The 19,632-nt window shown below is 44.1% G+C and overlaps 2 protein-coding genes across 2 annotated transcripts in view; one reads left to right on the plus strand and one right to left on the minus strand.

Moving 5' to 3' along the window:
* The window catches only part of galr1b (galanin receptor 1b), a gene marked incomplete at both ends in the record, with an annotated part of 35,500 nt that extends 34,692 nt beyond the window's left edge, over positions 1 to 808 (plus strand). Inside the window, one exon of the mRNA XM_079808817.1 lies at positions 491 to 808. Coding sequence (XP_079664943.1) covers positions 491 to 808 — 318 coding nt within the window. The remainder of the gene's footprint in view (positions 1 to 490) is intronic.
* Positions 809 to 3,186: 2,378 nt separating this feature from the next.
* Positions 3,187 to 6,156, minus strand: ddx28 (DEAD (Asp-Glu-Ala-Asp) box polypeptide 28). Its single transcript, XM_079842789.1, has one exon. The coding sequence runs from the start codon at positions 6,022 to 6,024 to the stop codon at positions 4,333 to 4,335; it is 1,692 nt and encodes a 563-aa protein (XP_079698915.1). The 5' UTR covers positions 6,025 to 6,156; the 3' UTR covers positions 3,187 to 4,332.
* Positions 6,157 to 19,632: the final 13,476 nt, after the last annotated feature.

Consider the following 19,632-nt stretch of genomic DNA (forward strand, 5'->3'; position numbering starts at 1 on the left):
ATGAGATACGCATTATCAAGCCTACAAAAAGGTTCACTGGGTGTAATCTGCCTTGTATCAAAAAACAGTTTGTCTCCAGGTTGAGAAACAAGGAAGAATGCATCACACTCTTCTCGCTTTGACCTCCACTAAACACCATTATGGAAAACAGTTCAGTGAAAACCGGACCCAAACCACCTGCTGCCAGGACAGGTTTGCGCTGTGGCCTTCTGTAATCTCCTGTCCAACCTTTGATTCCCAGCCCACATACTGTACAGGGATCCTTGTCTCAGTTACGTCTGAATCATACGCTCTGTTGAGCCTCAATAATTCTGTCATCTATTAAAAAAACCAGCACCTTTTACAGAATAACTTTCACAACACCTTTTAAAACTCTGTCAATTATTTAAAGAAAGTTTGTTTCTGTGTATCTGGAAAAAAAAGAAAAAAATCAGGTCATCTGAGGTATGATTAACCAACTTATTTCTCTCTCTTTTTCTGTGTTCTCTAGACGGCTCAGACGGTGTTGTTGGTTGTCGCTGCGTTCCTCATTTGCTGGATGCCGCACCACATTATCGCTATGTGGGTGGAGTTCGGCCAGTTTCCCTTGAATGATGCTTCCTTTGCGTTTCGCATCATCTCTCACTGCCTGGCCTATGGAAACTCCTGTGTCAACCCCATTCTTTACGCTTTCCTCTCTGAAAACTTTAGAAAAGCCTGCAAGCAGGTCTTCACTTGCCATTTTTTTTACTCCCCTCCGCCTGTGGAGAAAGTGGTGCGCATTCGCATGGAGAACTTTTCCATGACACATTCCACTACTAACATGTGACTCAAAACATTTAAGAGATATCAGCACTGTTTAAAAAATTGGGCAAACATTTGTGTCGTTGTTTCTGGATCGTAGCATAGTGCATGGATCACATTCAAGAAGGTTTGACTAACATGGACAGTAAAAATGAAGCTACCTTGAGAAGTAAAAATCATATAATATCTCAATTCATGTATATCAAAAGCATTTGCTTATAAACTATTTAAGTGTAAATAGTGTTTGTCATTGAAATGTTGTTTTATTACAGTTTTTATGTTTACTGTTTAATGTGTATTTAATGTTATTGAAAATAATTAAACGTCTATGTAGATATTCATTTAGAAAATATAACTGTTATAAGAGTTTTTGAATATGTTTGAAAGAATCACTCTAAAATAACATTGCTGTGTTTGTGAATGAACTGTGCTGCCTGAACACCTTTTTAGTGTTTATGTTGTATTCTTCAAACAACTTGAGTCTCAAGTATAAACATGCCATAAACCTCAATATTTACTTGTATGCTGTAATTATATATTCAGTGACATTAGTTTATATGTATTATGTCCAGTCTTATATATCCATTATAAAAGAAAATATTATTGAAGGTTCCCCCCTTAGGAATTCAAATAATAAAAACATTTAATTCAATTAACAATAAAATGTATGTTTAAGATTTCTTTAATAGTAAGTTATTGTTTAAAGTGGGTTATTGTTTAAAAAGGATAGCTATCTGTATCCTGATGGTTAACTGTTTGACATAGACTGGTGATTGTCCTAAACACAAGACCAGTGGAAAGTGTGTGTGTGTGTGTGTGTGTGTGTGTGTGTGTGTGTGTGTGTGTGTGTGTGTGTGTGTGTGTGTGTGTGTGTGTGTGTGTGTGTGTGTGTGTGTGTGTGTGTGTGTGTGTGTGTGTATCTCTTACCAGTCTATTACCCGTGGCTTTCTGTGAGATGTCAGGGCAAAAGCTCTTATAAACACATTATTTTAGACTCAGGAACGAGTCAAGAGTCTCAAAACTTAAAACTTCCCTATGGAGTGACGAAAAAAGGAAAACAGGTCAGGTTCCTGTCTGGTGAATATGACAGCATAAAATGCTACCATCACTCATGCCTTTAATCCTTGTGGAATACATCTCCATTACAATGCAGCTCTCACTATAATGTGATATAATAGCACTACAAATGATAACACAGTGCTGTAGGTAATGGCCAAGTCAACGTACAGACTGGTAACTTTCTTTTGTTTTATTTTTAAGTATATGATGTATATTTGAATACATTTAGAAACAGTGCTGCATTTCACATAGTGTCAGCTATAGGTCTGGCAGTGCACCATGATTTTTAAAAAAAGGGTTTTACACTGGAAGAACTCCCAGGTGAGTGGTCTGGGAAAATATCCAGAATCTGGTGATGCTAAATCATGCTCAGAAAAATAATTAATAACAAGGATAACCTGTTCAGACATTGTCAGTTTCAAAGCACATCACTTTTCTCAGTGTTTTTTCTTTTTCTTTCAAATCACAATTAGAAGCAGCTAAATTAATCTTTTGAGTTCTGTATCACACGGCCATCTATTTCATTAGAAATTCTATAGCTTTTTTTCTAGTCACTAAAATTGAGTCAAATTATTTTTAGACATTGCCTGACAAACGCAATATCTTAGCATTGCTAGCAACCTGAATTTTCAATGCCTTCTATATAAAGTTTTCTTGAAATAAATTACAACTAGAATAAATGTCTAATTATTAGAGCATGGTCTTTTTTTTTCTTCTTGTGACTAGAACATACTTTGGGTCATTAACAGCTATAAATATGCAACCTCATTCTCTATGCATTTTACACCAAATATCATGAAAAAAGCAGACAAAGATCCACATATAGCCTCAAGTAAACATCCTTTTTTCTAATACTTCATTCACCAAAAGTATCTCCTTCTGCTGTACAGTCAATTACATTAAGAGTCACTGTCCAAGTGCATGTTAAGGGCATATGCGTGATGGTCCTTCTTACATTAGAGAAAGCATAAATCTCACAAAATGGACTTGAGAAAAATACCCAAGTGTATATTTACTCCATAAGAGAGTAGTTCTGCTTGGCCAGGTTGCTTTTCTTCAAAATAAGCCCATCAAGGAAGCTCACAGCTCCCTGTTTATGTCTTCTCTAATCAATGTTATGAAAGACCCTCTTCTCAATAACACTGCTGCAAAGTTCAAATTTATCTCATGGCAACCCTCCTGTTGTGCCGTGATAATAAACAGCTGGTAGTGAAGCATGCAGCCTCACTTTCAGACCTCTCTATCAAATTCATTCCCATTAAGCAAAAGATAGCCATTAGCCGCACTGAATTAACAACACAAATGAACAAACATCAACCAATAAAACAGGACAACTTTGCCATTTAAATGTGTTTTTGTCTTAGTACTACTTACAACTTCTTTAAATTAGGCTGTTTGTAATACACTTTATTGTTCAGTGTCAAATACCTCACATAATGTCATTGCCTAAAAGGTCAGACATGACGGTGGGAGGTTAATTGCAAACATTTTCAAAAAAAAAAAAACACGTAAAAATGTAAACAGAAGCTTTAGGCCAAAATGTTCATAGATGTTTAGTGCTTTAAAGGTTCAATACAACAAATGCACAAAGAAACACTTAAATGTGACTTTCTTCTACAGATCACAAATTGTTCTTGCACAAAAAGAATTAAAGTCAATGGGATCCAAAATAACACTGAACCCAACTGATTTTCATTATGGACAATATATCAGAATATATTTTGTTTCACAGAAGCAAGAAAGGCATACAGGTCTTGAATATTTTGAGGGTAAGGCTACATCAGAAAAAGCACCCAAAAAAGTATACAAAAACTACTTTTGATATCCATCAAAAAGTTCCTGGATAGCCTACTACTTCCGCCGAGATTCTGAGATGAGCATCTGATGGACACTTTACTATCCCATGAGGCCACGGGAGAGGAATAGCAGTTAATAGCATAATGAATAGCATTGAAGTCAAGCGATGCAACTGACGCTGTAGGAAACATGAAAAATGTAGCATGTCTGGAATACATTCATACATTCTTACTAAAAGTATGCAATTTCAGACATGATTTAAATCATGACAATTTAGATTTTGGGGTGAACTATCCCTTAAGATGTCTAATGCAAGTGTGTACAGAAGCTTTAGGTCGAAATGCTCTTAAATGTTTAGCGCTTTAAAGGCTGAAAACAACAAATACACACAAAAAAACTATTAATTCCAAACCTATATGTTTTTTCTTGGCCAGAACATATAAGGCATATTTTGAAGAATGTTTCAGCTGTTTTTGTCCATAAATGGGTTCAAAAAAAACTGTTCTACACAAGGAAGTCATACAGGTTTAGAATGACATGATAAATGGTGAACTGTCCCATTAAGATGCCTAATCCAAAGGAGAGCAGAAGCTTTAGGACAAAACGTTCTTTTAAAATGTTTATTTTAAAGGTTTGAAACAAATATACAATAAACATTTCACAATATTATAAGGCTGATTTGTAGATCATACTTTAATCAGTTATTTGTTTTTTGACATCAGTTTTATTGCTGGGTTTCTGAATTTCTGACTCCATCCCTGGTAAAGATGTTCTCCTCCTGGCTGCTGTCTCCATTCTCTGCACAAGTTCCACATCCCACAGGTGAGTAACGAAGCTCAGCACCTCCCCTCCCCCGGAGCCACCCGCTCTACCCACGCGCCCTGCCCGGTGGATGTAATCTGTGTGAGTCTCTGGGAAGTCATAATTGACAACAAGTCCAACCCTCTGTGTGTCCAAACCTCTTGAAGCTATGTCAGTGCATATTAGAACATCAACACTCCCTCTTTGAAAGTTCCTGAAAATTCCCTCTCTCATAGTTGCAGGCATCTCTCCCTGGAGTCTCATATGACGAACCCCCATCTCCTCCAGCGAATAGCCCAGCCAGTTGACAGTGGAAGCCGAGTTACAGAACACCAGACTGCCTTTATGCTCCAGTTCAGCTTTCTTCAGAGCTTGATGAAGCTCTAGAATCTTGTCTGCACCTTTGATCCTGAGAAACGTCTGCTTTACATGCGGCATGAGATGATGCAGCATGCGGCTTTTAACGGTCACCATGCTGGCCAGGTCAGTCACCTTGCTGAGGACCTCTCCCACGCCACCCGGAAATGTGGCTCCCACCACAACCAGCTGAGCTTTATGATCAAGCCCAACCGTCTCGGAGAGTCTGGACGCCACCTGGGCATGCGAAAAAATATCCTCAAGCAAGCTTGCAAAACTGACGTCAAACATTGTGTCGGCTTCATCGATGACTAGGAAGTTTAGTTCGCTCAAGCTGATGAACCGCTTCCGGAGGGCCTTTAGCAGAGCACCAGGTGTGGCTACTAAAACATCCGGCTGACCATGAGTGAACGCCGCTTTGATGTTTCCCACACCTTTCCCGCCTCCTGCGACTTTGACCACAAGTCCAAACCGTTGGCTGATTGATCGAGCTACAGATGTCACTTGTTCTGCTAGTTCCCGAGATGGAACGACGACCACAGCACGAACGTTTCTCTCTGAGTCTGTGAGCGGCTCCTCCTGCAGCCTGTGGATGATGGGAAGGAGGTAAGCAAGTGTTTTCCCACTTCCTGTCTCTGCAGCGCATAGAATATTGCGCCCTTTTAGTATTTTGGGGATGGTTTGCATCTGCACTGTGGTGGGGTGAATTATATTCTGACTGTGTAAAATCTCAACCAGTTCTGGACAAACATTAAAGCCATTAAATGTCTTTTTAGGGGCGGAATCAAGGACATCACCCTCGTCCTTCTGTTTGAGCATGGATGGGGGAGCACTCTGGATGCTATTTATGGAGAAGTAATCCCCAACAGTTTTATTACTCTTCCATCCCTTTGATGTCAGAACAGGTTGTTCAAATTTCCCAAGTGTATAGCCTACAGACTGGTTTAGCTGCGGGTTCTTGCTCTTGATCAATAGTCTGCCAGGCTTGACTGTTGGCAGCCTGTCAAACTTCTTGCTTTGCATCTGTTTGACGCTCTCTATCCGCTCTTGCATGGGTCTCGGGATGCGGATCACAACAGGCTGTGAGCTAGCGGTTGTCATTCTGCGTCGACACGCACTAATGGGCGCGATCTGTCCTCTGCCGAGCTGCGAACTAGAAGAACTGCGTGTTGTCTGCGACAGTTTGGAAATGAGAAAGGCACCGCGTCCGAACTTCACTGCCTGCATTGTGGATACGAGTACAAACGGAAAGGAACAGCGTATGTCCTGTTTAATACACAAACGGGTCAGATAATAACCTTGTAATGTGACAAATGCGGTAAAGGACTGATCTCACATGCACCCATGCTTAGTTCGTCCGGGCACAGAATGATGACGTTTACAAACACCGTAATGCCAAAATTAAAGCCCCAATGATCAAATGTGAGATGACTCTTAATATCTCTGCTATATCTTACATTTATTCATTTAACAGACGATTTTATCCAAAGCGACTTGTAGACGAATACAGAAAGCGATTTATCCAAAATAGGCGATAATGGTTTCAAACATTGTCTAGAATAGTATGAGCTTGGACAGGGAGGGGTTAAGAAATAGCGGACGCATAAAATAATCTTTGAGAGTACAAAACTAATGTTCTTTAAGCTAGGACATTGATTTGTTGTGTAAAAATATTCAGGACGTTAACGAGAGATGGGACACGCTCAAGACAGATGCAAAGATGTTTAACTAAAACCAAAATAAATAAATAAAATAATAATAATTAAAGTAATTGTTGTAGTTATGGTATCCACAAATTAACTTTATTTGTAGTAAAACTATGGTTATAAATATGGTAATCAATCCGCCAAAAACAGGGTTACTAAATTTTTACTATAATAAAAAATCATTTTCTTAAGGAGAAGCACAGAAAATACTGTACCAGACACAGAAAGCTCGCTGTTTGCACTGCTCAAAATAGTGGGAGAAAATATAAATATTGAATCAATTTCTAATCTATTTTTAAATGTATCTCTGAGGGAACTGACTGTCTTCAGAAAAGTTTCGATGTGTGCGTCTCAGTCAGCTCCCTAGTTCAGTCACCCGATGGCATTTTCTTTTCCTCTTCTTACCTCCGCTTACTGCTTTGGTTACATCGGGAACCAAGACAACGCCATGTCTGCTGTTCCATAAGCGCCACCTACTGTCAGAGAGTGAATTTGCAGTGAATTTAATTCAGCCTGTCTGCTGTTTTTGTTTTGTGCAATTGTGTTTTGTGTGTCATAATTCCACAAAGCTAAAGTCAGATAATTCTGTTTTTCTTTGTTTTTTTAAATTGAAGCTACAATCTAATAAAAAAAATTAAAAAACACAACTGATCATGCTACATGTGTGTAGCATCTTTGTTTGGATCATCGTGCCCCAAAGAGTCTAATTTGTATCTTTGCTTTAAAAAAAACTACTCCCCAGTTTTAAAGGTAAGGCTTAAGCTAGCCCCAGACGAAAATTCATGTTTGAGCTGTTTTAACTGAACACAACTTGCACTGACATATCTTAAAATACCAATTAACATATTTTTGTTCAACACAATGATCATTTTACTGGCATTGAACGCAGTCAGCACAGTAGTGGTCTCTCCCTTTTCTCCAGCCGCGACCAGGCCAGGCTTTCGCTTTTTCAGAGAACACACTCATGGAGCTGAAGTTGTCAGGGCTTCAGGACTCATCACAAGTACAAATATGTGATGGAATATCACAATCTCCGGCTCTTTCAGCAGGACCTCGTACTCATTAGTTTGTACAACCTCTGGATTCATCCCTGCTTGTGCCTGAAAGGCCTTCAGGTTTCTTCATGCTCAGCTCTAGGTTCCTTTTTAAAAAGTTTTGAAACCAGTAATAGCCTGCTTTATTTTTAGTTTCAGAAAACCATTTAATTCCATTAGCTTTTGGGTATTCAAAAGCTATTTTTTGCACATCGATCTTTGTCAAAGTAAAGCCTCTCTGCGAAAGAAGCTTTAACATCTTTGCCAAATCCTTCTCAGATGACTGACAAAAATGGTTTTCTGCCAGAGACATGACTACATACACTCACAACACCTTTGACTCTTTTCTCAATGGTGGATTTTGAAACACAAAATGCAAAAAAAAAAGTCTAGGTGCCTGGCCTGCCTCCACTCGTTCCCTGTACTTATAGATTGCCCCTTTCATTCTTTCTTCACTCCTCCGATTATACATCTCTCTCTCTCTTCCGTTTGGCTGACATATTTTCCTATTTTTTCCTCTCCCTGTCTTCTGCCTACAGCTTTGTGACATTTTCTGTAAAATAAATTTCTAACATGTCATTATCTTTGTATCTATGTATTATCTTTTATTTAATAGGATGTCCCACTTTAGCTGAATGCTACTCTCCTATTTTATCTAGTATGTTAATGTAAATTGGGACAGCAACAAAACTTAAAAAAAAAAAATAGAACAAAGAAACTTGCACATCATTGCATAAAATTGCATAAAATTGCATGAACAGATGTAGTACAAATTTATATTGTAGATTGAAATGCTATTTGCATTAGAATTTAAATAGGCTTAAACTATGCACGTGCGCTTTCTCAAGTGCCCGCACTTGAGTGGTTACCACGCCCACATGATTTACATTTGACAAATAAAATTTTGATATTCAAATCGCATTTCAAGGCCACCCACCATCATCGCTATTTTTAAACAGCACGACTACACCAAAAAGTTTATTTGTCCCATTTTAGCTGATGTCCTACTTTTGCTGACTTGACCTTACATACACAGGGCCTAAAATTAACAGTCGCCTAGCGCCAAATGCAAGTAAAAATCGGCATTGGCGAGCATTTAAAACAGTATCAAAATATTTTTATGAATCTAACAATGCAATGTTGTGACAACATGAACGTGATGCGGGGGACAGTTGATTGGCCCAGGGGCGGCGTTTACGTTTAAGTATGGCCCCGATCAAATAGAACACCTTTTTCAGGTTTGAAAGTACAAGGTGCACCGCAACATCACTGCCTTTTTTGGTTGACGTTTTTTAATTTAGAAAAGAGCAGTGCGCTGCAGTTTTTTTAATGTTGCTAGGCAACCCCAGAATGAGCTGTGCTGTCAGTCTCAGGGTGCGTCTCAATCAGCTCCCTAGTTCAGTAGTCAGGGCACTGATCAGAGAGTCAGTGATCAGAGAGCCCTGATCAGTGCCCTGACTACTGAACTAGGGAGCTGATTTGAGACGCACCCATATATGGTCAGTCTAATCAAGGTAACTGTCACCACAATGAAAGGCCCGTCTCTCCATTCATTCGATTGGACAATGGGGGAAAAAAACGTGAATGATTTACGTCGGACACTTTTCTGAGTTTATTTTTTTCTTCAGGCACTCAGAGCGCTCCTATAAAAACGTGAGAAGCCCGGGGTGCATAAACAGCATGCAAAATGCTCACTACCAATAGAAAACAATTTCGAAAAGGTGCCTCTTACTGCAAAAAAAACATGTTCTGTCTGATCAGGGCCTAAGGCAGTTGCTATGGCCCATAGCCTACCCTGGCATTCAGACAAAACAGGGGAAATAAACAACTTATGATGCTGCTCAATTTTCTGTTGATTGTGTTGGCCTTTGGCAGAAATTTCAGCTTTGAAAAGCAAATTTAATAGGACACGCCGTGTCCTAACCAAGTGGCAACCTCCCCCATTCTCTTGAAGCTAATTGAAGGCTACAAAAAACATTGAAAAGTTACATTTTCTCGCGAGTCGCGTCACGTTCGTTTAGGACAGGCTTATAGGGCAGTTTCATTATTTGTTGTTAAGTCTGTGCATGTCTGATTTTGTCCACATTTTGTTCAGATATAATGATTTGGGAATGTCTTTGTTGTATGGCCAGAAGGAACCATGCCATACCCTAGGTTTTAGTGAAACGCTGCCATGCACTGGATGGGCCAGTGCTGCATCGTCACAAAAGTTTTAGTCTTGCCAATTTAAATATACAAGTGCAAAAAAGTGGCCAAAGGGAGCTCAATATGTTTATTCTGTGCGCAATCATCCGAAGCACATACCCAGAAAGTCGCATTTCAGACAGCGTGCGAATTCTGATTTGAGCTCTCTTTCATGTCTTGCTTTTGAACAGACAAGTTCACACAAAATTATGTAAAATAAAATACCTGTCTTGGCTAGTATCATAGTAAACATAGTTGGTTATGGCTTAAGTGAGCCTGAACAGTCGAGAAATGTGTACAGTACTATCAGGATATTGGATCTGTGTCTAGTCTAGTCTGATCTAGTCTTAAAATGACAGCAGTCTAATATTTCTGCTGCAAAGCAAAAAAAAAAAAAAATCACAATGCTTTTGACTGAATAACTTTTATAACTTTGCTAAGGATGAATATATATTTTTAATTTATTCAGTGAAGACTATACAGTGTTGTTTTACATTTGATTACTTTATTAAATTTCTATACCTGAAAGCTACTGTTAGAGCTAGCTATAGGTTTAGCTGTGGTATCAAAATTGGAATAGAGAATTATGAATTTTCACTGATATTTTGGTGTCATTTCTGCCTGTTTTTTTTAAGGCTGCTAAACATTTTCTGAAGTGACTGGCCATTGGCAGGCGTGGCAAAAAGTTACTTTTAGGCCTGATACATAGATAATGTGACATATAAAAATAACAAATTATAAATAAATGCAATATCATTTAAAATTCTGGTAAAAATTTTATAAATAATATGCATTATACTTAATTCTTATGTAACTTTATGTAATATTTTACTAACTTTATTATATACATTTTCTAAATCTAACTTTTGTTTTGTTGCTGAGTGGCACAGTGATGTATTATAATAAGAGCAGCAGGGTAACAAGAAGGTAATGGGAAAGCACAGTGCTTTGAACGTGTTGTAGGGTAACGCGCAAGGAACAAGGTGCACAATATATTGATGTATGGTGTGTCTGGAACATGAAGGAATGAGAAGCCACAGGAAGTGGATTTGAGGCAATGCTTATTCATTGGAACAAAAATAAAGAAAGACATTGTTTGCTTCTCCACCTGAATGCATCCATGGACTCTGTTTGCACGCGTTGAATACTTAATTACTCCTGCAGGAGTGTGTTATCAACGGCAATGGCTCGTGAACGAGCTGCTGTGAGAGATTCAAATAAAGATTTAACAGTGCATAACTAATGTTCTTTATCCTTGGACATTGAGTGATTGTGTAAATTTTAAATTATTTTCATAATCTGATAAACTTTTAAACAGAGGGTTTTAAATAGCAATTTTATTTATCTGATTTATAACTGACATGAACATATGAATCATGTCGCTTTTAAAATGAGTCCTGCGCTGACAGTAATTCAGACACTGTGACTTACACAAATGACAGGTAGAATTCTTTTTCCTATACAATATGCATTTTAATTCTAAGGAAAATGTTATCAACAACAAATTACCTAAAATTAATTTTGGAACCCTGGCAGCTTCATTTATCTCCACTCCAGCCCGAAACCACAGAGGTGTGCTGCCACTGACCTGCATTCAAATAATCACAGAACTTCAGCTTTGTCTGCAAAAGGAGAACAACAACTCCTGATGCGAGTATTAGGAAACCAAGTGTGTCCATTCACTCACTCACTCTCTCTCTCTCTCTCTCTCTCTCTCTCTCGTCATTTTAATCAAGTTATGTTATAGCCTTTTTTGTTCAAAGACAGGGAAGCACTTTGAAGTTGTTGACCATCTGTGTCTGCTGCTTAGTCAATCCTATCGCTGGATCATTAGCTGATAAACATGTTAGCATTTAATTTAATCTAAGTTCATTTAATTTTTAAGTTAACGTAATAAAAACGGCTTGGATATGGCAGTTCAAAATATTCTCATAAAATTCAGCAAAGTTTAAATTTGTATATTTTTTCTTTCTTTCTTTCTAGAATGTTAAATAGCACTATTTCAAAAAGCGTAATTATAAGAGCCATGTCACATTTTTTCTTTGCTTTGGTTGACAAAACTGCTTCTTTTAGGCGCGGGCCCTGCAATAATTTGGCGTTTCTCTCGATTGTTTTCACTTAGTAGTAATTGACAGGCAGAGGAAAAAGAGGGCACTGCAGAAATTAAGAAGGGAATTATTGCAATGCATGCTCCATCTGCCACAGTCTTTTTAAAAATATATTTTAGAAAAGACAAATGCCGTACCCAAAAATTTAACATCAGTTTAGTATATATTTTTTAGCACTAATGTTTACCAAATTTCCTCTCTAATGTGTTTTTCTTGGATTTATAGTCCAGACATCAGATTATGTCATTCTCAGTAATAGCAGTGTTGTTTGTCAGGTCTGAAAAATTATATTGAATATTTATTGCATTGCAGGGCCATCTTCCTGCAGATGTCAGATTGTTATTGGTGTTGTTTGCCACAGCTGTATGTTGTTTACCTGAGAGAAAACTTGATGTTAAAACTGAAAATGATTTAGTCAGACCTGTTCTGTTACAGAATTCTCACAGCACAATTTTATTTTATTTTATTTTATTTAGCCTTTATTTATAGACATGTCACTTAAGATTGAATTATTTTCTATAAATTATGTTTTATTAACAAGGTTCGGGAGGAGCATGTTCATATAATTGACACAAGTGGAGAGCACTCACTAATCAACAATAAGAGGTATATAAACGCAGCAGTCTTACTTCTGTTCATTGACATTTTATCAGCATCCCTCCACCACCCCTTCTCCACACTTTTAGTTCTAACCACTTACATACACGGAGAGAGTACTCTGGGTTCGGGCCAAATTCCGAGCTCAAAGCCCTCCCCCCGGACAGCACGCCAAATACGCATTTAAATTTACTCTATAAATTAAATGTAGCCTAAATGTGAACTCGTGAACAGTCTGGCAAACAGTCTCCTGGAGGACATACAATTGAATTTTAATAGCGAAATCCCTCAAATGGAAAACACACATGCCATTAAGGTACTAATTTTCCCCCAAAACATTTATATTGACACAAACAAAAGCTAATATATACACTCACCTAAAGGATTATTTGGAACACCTGTTCAATTTCTAATTAATGCAATTATCTAATCAACCAATCACATGGCAGTTGCTTCAATGCCTTTAAGGGTGTGGTCCTGGTCAAGACAAACTCCTGAACTCCAAACTGAATGTCAGAATGGGAAAGAAAGGTGATTTAAGCAATTTTGAGCTTGACATGGTTGTTGGTGCCAGACGGGCCGGTCTGTGTATTTCACAATCTGCTCAGTTACTGGGATTTTCACGCACAACCATTTCTAGGGTTTACAAAGAAGGGTGTGAAAAGGGAAAAACATCCAGTATGCGGCAGTCCTGTGGGCGAAAATGCCTTGTTGATGCTAGAGGTCAGAGGAGAATGGGCCGACTGATTCAAGCTGATAGAAGAGCAACTTTGACTGAAATAACCACTCGTTACAACCGAGGTATGCAGCAAAACATTTGTGAAGCCACAACACGCACAACCTTGAGGCGGATGGGCTACAACAGCAGAAGACCCCACCGGGTACCACTCATCTCCACTACAAATAGGAAAAAGAGGCTGCAATTTGCACGAGCTCACCAAAATAGGACAGTTGAAGACTGGAAAAATGTTGCCTGGTCTGATGAGTCTCGATTTCTGTTGAGACATTCAGATGGTAGAGTCAGAATTTGGCGTAAACAGAATGAGAACATGGATCCATCATGCCTTGTTACCACTGTGCAGGCTGGTGGTGGTGGTGTAATGGACTATCAAACCCTTGCAACTGATCCAGAATGCAGCGGCGAGGGTGATCTTTAACGAGCCGAAGAGAGCACACGTCACGCCTCTCTTCATCAGACTCCACTGGCTACCAATAGCCGCTCGCATCAAATTCAAGGCACTGGTACTCGCCTTCAAAGCAACCACTGGCTCTGCACCAATTTACCTTAACTCGCTTGTTCAGGCATACACACCCTCCAGGAGTTTGCGTTCTACCAGTGAACGACGCCTTGTGGTGCCATACCAGAGAGGCATGAAATCTCTGTCACGGACCTTTTCCTGGACTGCCCCCACCTGGTGGAATGACCTGCCTATCTCAATTCGAGCAGCCGAGTCTGTAGCCATTTTCAAAAAACATCTAAAGACGCATCTCTTCCAGCAGCACCTGACCAATCAAGAATAGCACTTAACATTCTATTCATTTTTCTGTCTGTCTAATTTATTAAAAAAAAAAAAAAATAAATAAAAAAAATTCCTGTGTGTTCTGTGTTAGATTAACTGAGACTTGTTACAGCACTTGCATACTGTAGCCTCTGACTGTTGTAGTTGCTTCTATTGCTCTCATTTGTAAGTCGCTTTGGATAAAAGCGTCTGCTAAATGACTAAATGTAAATGTAATGTAAATGTAATGGTGTGGGGGATGTTTTCTTGGCACACTTCAGGCCCCTTAGTGTCAATTGGGCATCGTTTAAATGCCACGGCCTACCTGAGCATTGTTTCTGACCATGTCCATCCCTTTATGACCACCATGTACCCATCCACTGATGGCTACTTCCAGCAGGATAATGCACCATGTCACAAAGCTTGAATCATTTCAAATTGGTTTCTTGAACATGACAATGAGTTCACTGTACTAAAATTACATTTAGTCAATTCTTGCTTTCCCTGGGAATCGAACCCATGACCTTGGCGTTGCTAGCGCCATGCTCTACTGTTTGAGCTATAGGAAAGCTTCGATCACCTGCCAGCACTCAGCACAGACCGGATTGGCACAGCTGCAGGCGATCACCACACCACATAAGACACCACACACGGGAACACCAGTCTGAGCACGAACACTCCATGAAGCAGCGCACTAACCTTTCTCTCTCTCTCAGACAGCAGCCTGTGACACCCCGTCCCTCTGATCATATATATATATATATATATATATATAGTGGCAGGGTGAAGAATCACACAACACAGTGCTAGGTGAAAAGCCCCCGGAGGGTGGGTTTATTGTGAGCAGGTGAACAAACAGTGAGGTGAAGTCTTTGGTGCGCGATGCTTCCTTCTTCCCGTTGGTGCAGTGGTGACTCGCGGTGACGTCAGAGGGACGGGGTGTCACAGGCTGCTGTCTGAGAGAGAGAGAAAGGTTAGTGCGCTGCTTCATGGAGTGTTCGCCCTGACAGACCTGCGTAAGCTGACCACAGCCTGGAGAGTCCGTCTGCGTTGGAGTTGGCTGTCCCAGCCCGATGTACCACCGTAAAGTGGAAGTCCTGGAGCGCCAGGAACCACCTCGTCACCCTGGCGTTGGTGTCCTTGGCGCGGGCCATCCACTGCAGCGGGGCGTGGTCCGTCATCAGGGTGAAGCGGCGTCCCAGCAGGTAGTAGCGGAGCTCCAGGACTGCCCACTTTATGGCCAGGGCTTCCTTCTCCACCGCCGCATACCTGGTTTCGGCTGGGGTCAGCTTACGGCTGATGTACGTGACTGGATGCTCTTCACCTTCGCGGACCTGGGAAAGGACCGCCCCCAGGCCCGTGTCCGAGGCATCCGTCTGCAGCAGGAAGGGGCAGTTGAAGTCGGGCGCCCGCAAGACCGGCTCCGTGGTCAGGGCGGTCTTGATCTCCCGGAAGGTCCTGTCCAGGCTGCTGTCCCACTGCACCTTCTCCGGCTGCCCCTTCCTGGTCAGGTCTGTCAGGGGAGATGCTAGGGTGGAGAAGTTGGGGATAAAACAACGATAGTACCCCGCCAACCCCAAAAAGCCTCGTACCTGAGTTTTGGTCTCCAGGCGGGGCGTCGACAGGATGGCGTCTATTTTCTTCTGCTGGGGCTGGATCAGTCCTCTACCCACCCGGAAACCCAGGTACTGAGCCTCGGCGAGGACGAGATGGCATTTCCGGGGGTTGGCGGTCAGTCCAGCCCGTCGGAGTTCCAGGAGCACCCTCCGCAACCGCTCCAGGTGGTCCTGCCAGGTCTCGGAGTGGATGACTACGTCGTCTAGGTACGCCGCCGCGTACGCTTGGTGGGGACGCAGAAGAATGTCCATCATCCTCTGGAACGTAGCGGGGGCCCCGTGCAGGCCGAAGGGGAGGACTCGGTATTGCCAGTGCCCACTGGGTGAGGAGAACGCCGTCTTCTCCTTGGCGGAGTCGGTGAGGGGAACTTGCCAGTAACCTTTGGTGAGGTCGAGCGTCGAAATATACCGAGCCCTCCCCAGGCACTCCAGTAGCTCGTCAACTCAGGGCATCGGGTAGCCATCGAACTCCGAGACCTCGTTGAGCCGGCGGAAGTCGTTACAGAAGCGGAGGTGCCGTCCGGCTTCGGTACCATGACGATGGGGCTGGACCAGGGGCTTCGTGATGGCTCGATTACCCCCGACTTCAGCATCTCACAGACCTCGTCCTCGATGGCCTGTCTCTGAGCCTCAGGGACCCGGTAGGGCCGCTGCCTCACGATGAGGCCGGGTGGTGTGCGGATGTCGTGCTGGATGACTTTGGTCTGCCCGGGATGTGTGGAGAACACAGAGAACTGACGGACCAGATGATCCAGCTCCGTCTTCTGGGGGGCCGACAGCTGTGCTCCCACGTCCACGAACGGGGGCTCGACAGAGGCCAGCGCGATGAGTTGGTCTCTGGTCCCCACCCACCTCTTCAGCAGGTTGATATGATATAGCTGCTCTTCACGCCTCCGGCCTGGCTGGCGCAGCCGGTAGTTGACGGGACCTACTCGCTCTATGACGGTGAACGGACCCTGCCAGGTCGCCAGGAACTTGCAGGCGGAGGTGGGGACCAGCACCATGACCCTGTTGCCGGGCTGGAATTCCCGGGGTTGAGCCGCCCGGTCGTACAGCTGCCGTTGGCTCTGCTGTGCCTTCGTCAGGTGCTCCCGGACTAATGGCATGACCCTCTCGATCCGCTCACGCATTTCCCTCACGTGTTCAATGGCGGAGCGGAGAGGTGCCGGCTGCTGCTGTTCCCAGGCTTCCCGGGCCACATCCAGGAGCCCTCGTGGCTGATGGCCGAAGAGTAGCTCGAACGGGGTGAAACCCAGTGAGGCTTGGGGAACTTCTCGGACTCCGAACAGGACGTAGGGAAGCATCAGGTCCCAGTCTCGCTTATCTTCGGCGGCCACTCGCCGGAGCATCTGCTTGAGGGTTTGATTGAAGCGCTCTACTAAGCCGTCTGTCTGCGGATGGTATACTGTGGTCCGGATCTGCTTCACCTTCAGCAGCCGGCAGAGGTCAGCCATTAGCCGGGACATGAAGGGAGTTCCTTGGTCCGTCAGTATCTCCGCTGGGATGCCGACTCGGGTGCAGAGGAGGAAGAGTTCCTTGGCGATGTTTTTGGCCGTTGCTGTCCGTAGGGGAAGTGCCTCTGGATACCTGGTGGCGTAGTCGACAATCACCAGGATGTGTTCATGTCCACGGGCAGACTTCGGCAACGGCCCCACTAAGTCCATTCCAATTCGCTCGAAAGGTACCCCGATGATGGGCAGCGGAATGAGCGGACTGGGGGGGGAGGAGCTCGTGGCGCGGTTCTCTGGCAGGTTGGACAGGCTTGGCAGAACCGCTTTACTTCCCCATCCAAGCCCGGCCAGTGGAAACGGTCCCGGATGCGCTGGATGGTGTTGGCGGTTCCCAGGTGGCCGGCCATCGGATGGCTGTGGGCTAGCTCCATGACCATCTCCACGATCGGCTTGGGAACCACGAGCAGTTCTTTTACCTCCCCCCTTCGCTGGGCGACACAGTACAACAGGCCGTTCCTGACGACGAAGTGCGGGAGAGGATGGGGTGCTGGTTGGTGCTCGTGGCCATCCACTGTCCGAACCTGCGACCAGCAATGCTTGAGCCGGTCATCTTCCAGCTGGGCCTTCGCGAACGAGCCCCCTCCCTGGACCTGTTGGAAGACATCAAAGAACACGTCAGTAACCGGGGTGGGGGACTCACCATCTCTCCCGCTGTCCGTCGCCAGCAGGGCGGTGTTGTGGCTCCTCCTCCGGCAGCGACGACTACGGCTGGCTGGCTGCGTGGTGGCCCGAAGAAGCTCCTCGAACCCCGGCCAGTCCCTTCCAATAAGTACAGGAACCGGAAGATCTTTCAGCACGCCTACCTCCACTGGCCAGGCGCCAGGGCCCGCTGATATCGTCACTCGGCGGGCCGGGACATGACGAGTGTCGCCGTGAACGCAGGTAATCGGCAGCTGAGCCTTGGTGGCCTTCTGCGGCGGGAGGAGGGTGGCTTGGACGAGACTGACCGAGCTCCCGGAATCCAAGAGGGCCAGGACCGACCGTCCATTCACTTTTACCTCCGCTCGTGGAGCCTCGCGGGGTGGGTCCTGATGCAGGCTGCAACCAGCCAGCCATGCGCGTGCTGGCGGGGCAGGTTCCTCTGTGGGCATCGGTTCGTCGACGGGGCCGGGAGCCGCTGGCCTGTGTACTGGTCGCGGGGTACCTTCCGGCGTGCGTCGCTCCTGGACCACCCTCCAAGGGAAGGACGGCGCTCGCTCCCCAGGCTCGCGGTGCATCGCCGCCTCCGCCAACTCGATGGCTTCAACGAGCTCGGCGATGGTTGCCGGATTTGTCATTCCCACCGCCCGCCGGGTGGGCGGTGGGAGAGCTCGGAGCATCCGGTCCACGGTGACGCGCTCCGCAACCTGACCCGCGGTGGGTGTTCCCTCGAGCAACCAGTGACGTGTGAGCCGCGACAGTTCTGCGGCTTGGGCGCGGGCTGGGCGTCGAGGCTTGAACTCCCACTCATGGAACAGCTGGGCTGCGGAGATGGCGGATAGCCCAAGACATCCGAGGATTTCTTTCTTAAGTTCATCATAATTATCAGCCGACTCAGCGGGAAGAGAAAAGTATGCTCTTTGAGCTTCACCAGACAATAGGGGTCCCAGGACCCGCGCCCACTCGCTTCGTTCCGAGCTCTCTCGAACCGCCGTGGTCTCGAACATCTGCAGATACAATTCAACATCATCTTGAGACGTTAGTTTTGGTAGCAGCTGGGTTGCTCGGACTCGCGGATCAGGAAGCGGAACGCGTTGGGCAGCGGAGAGGCGGAGGGCGGCGAACTCTTCTTCTATCGTTGCTTGACGGGCTGCCAGGTGTTCAGCGATCTGTTGCTGACGTGCACTCACTTCCGTTAAGCATTTGAGCAGGTCTCCCATGACGGGGAGGAGCGCCGCCCTACTTCCGGGTTTTCGTGAGTGACTGGGGAAACAGAAAAAAAACAAAGTAAAAGTCCGGGGATGGTTGGTGATTCTTCACGCTCTTGCCCGCATTCTCCACCACTGTGGCAGGGTGAAGAATCACACAACACAGTGCTAGGTGAAAAGCCCCTGGAGGGTGGGTTTATTGTGAGCAGGTGAACAAACAGTGAGGTGAAGTCTTTGGTGCGCGGTGCTTCCTTCTTCCCGTTGGTGCAGTGGTGACTCGCGGTGACGTCAGAGGGACGGGGTGTCACAGGCTGCTGTCTGAGAGAGAGAGAGAAAGGTTAGTGCGCTGCTTCATGGAGTGTTCGTGCTCAGACTGGTGTTCCCGTGTGTGGTGTCTTATGTGGTGTGGTGATCGCCTGCAGCTGTGCCAATCCGGTCTGTGCTGAGTGCTGGCAGGTGATCGTGGTTAGTTGCCAGGGCGACGCTGATGAGGACTCGGGAGACTTGTCACAATATATATATATATATATATATATATATATATAACGTTACTGAATGTTAACATGATGTTATATTATCTTGATAGCTTTAGTCAGAGTATCTTTTTTTAATTGCGCAATTTTCTCATGAATCCCCATATTACAAAATATGCTGCTTTTCATTCAAGTGTCTTGTTTTTCAATCAGCCCCTGATTCAAATATTCAAATCAGATGTGACTCTGAAGTCTTTAAA

Source organism: Gobio gobio (genome assembly GCF_949357685.1).
Source record: "Gobio gobio genome assembly, chromosome: 2".
Lineage (NCBI taxonomy): Eukaryota > Metazoa > Chordata > Actinopteri > Cypriniformes > Gobionidae > Gobio > Gobio gobio.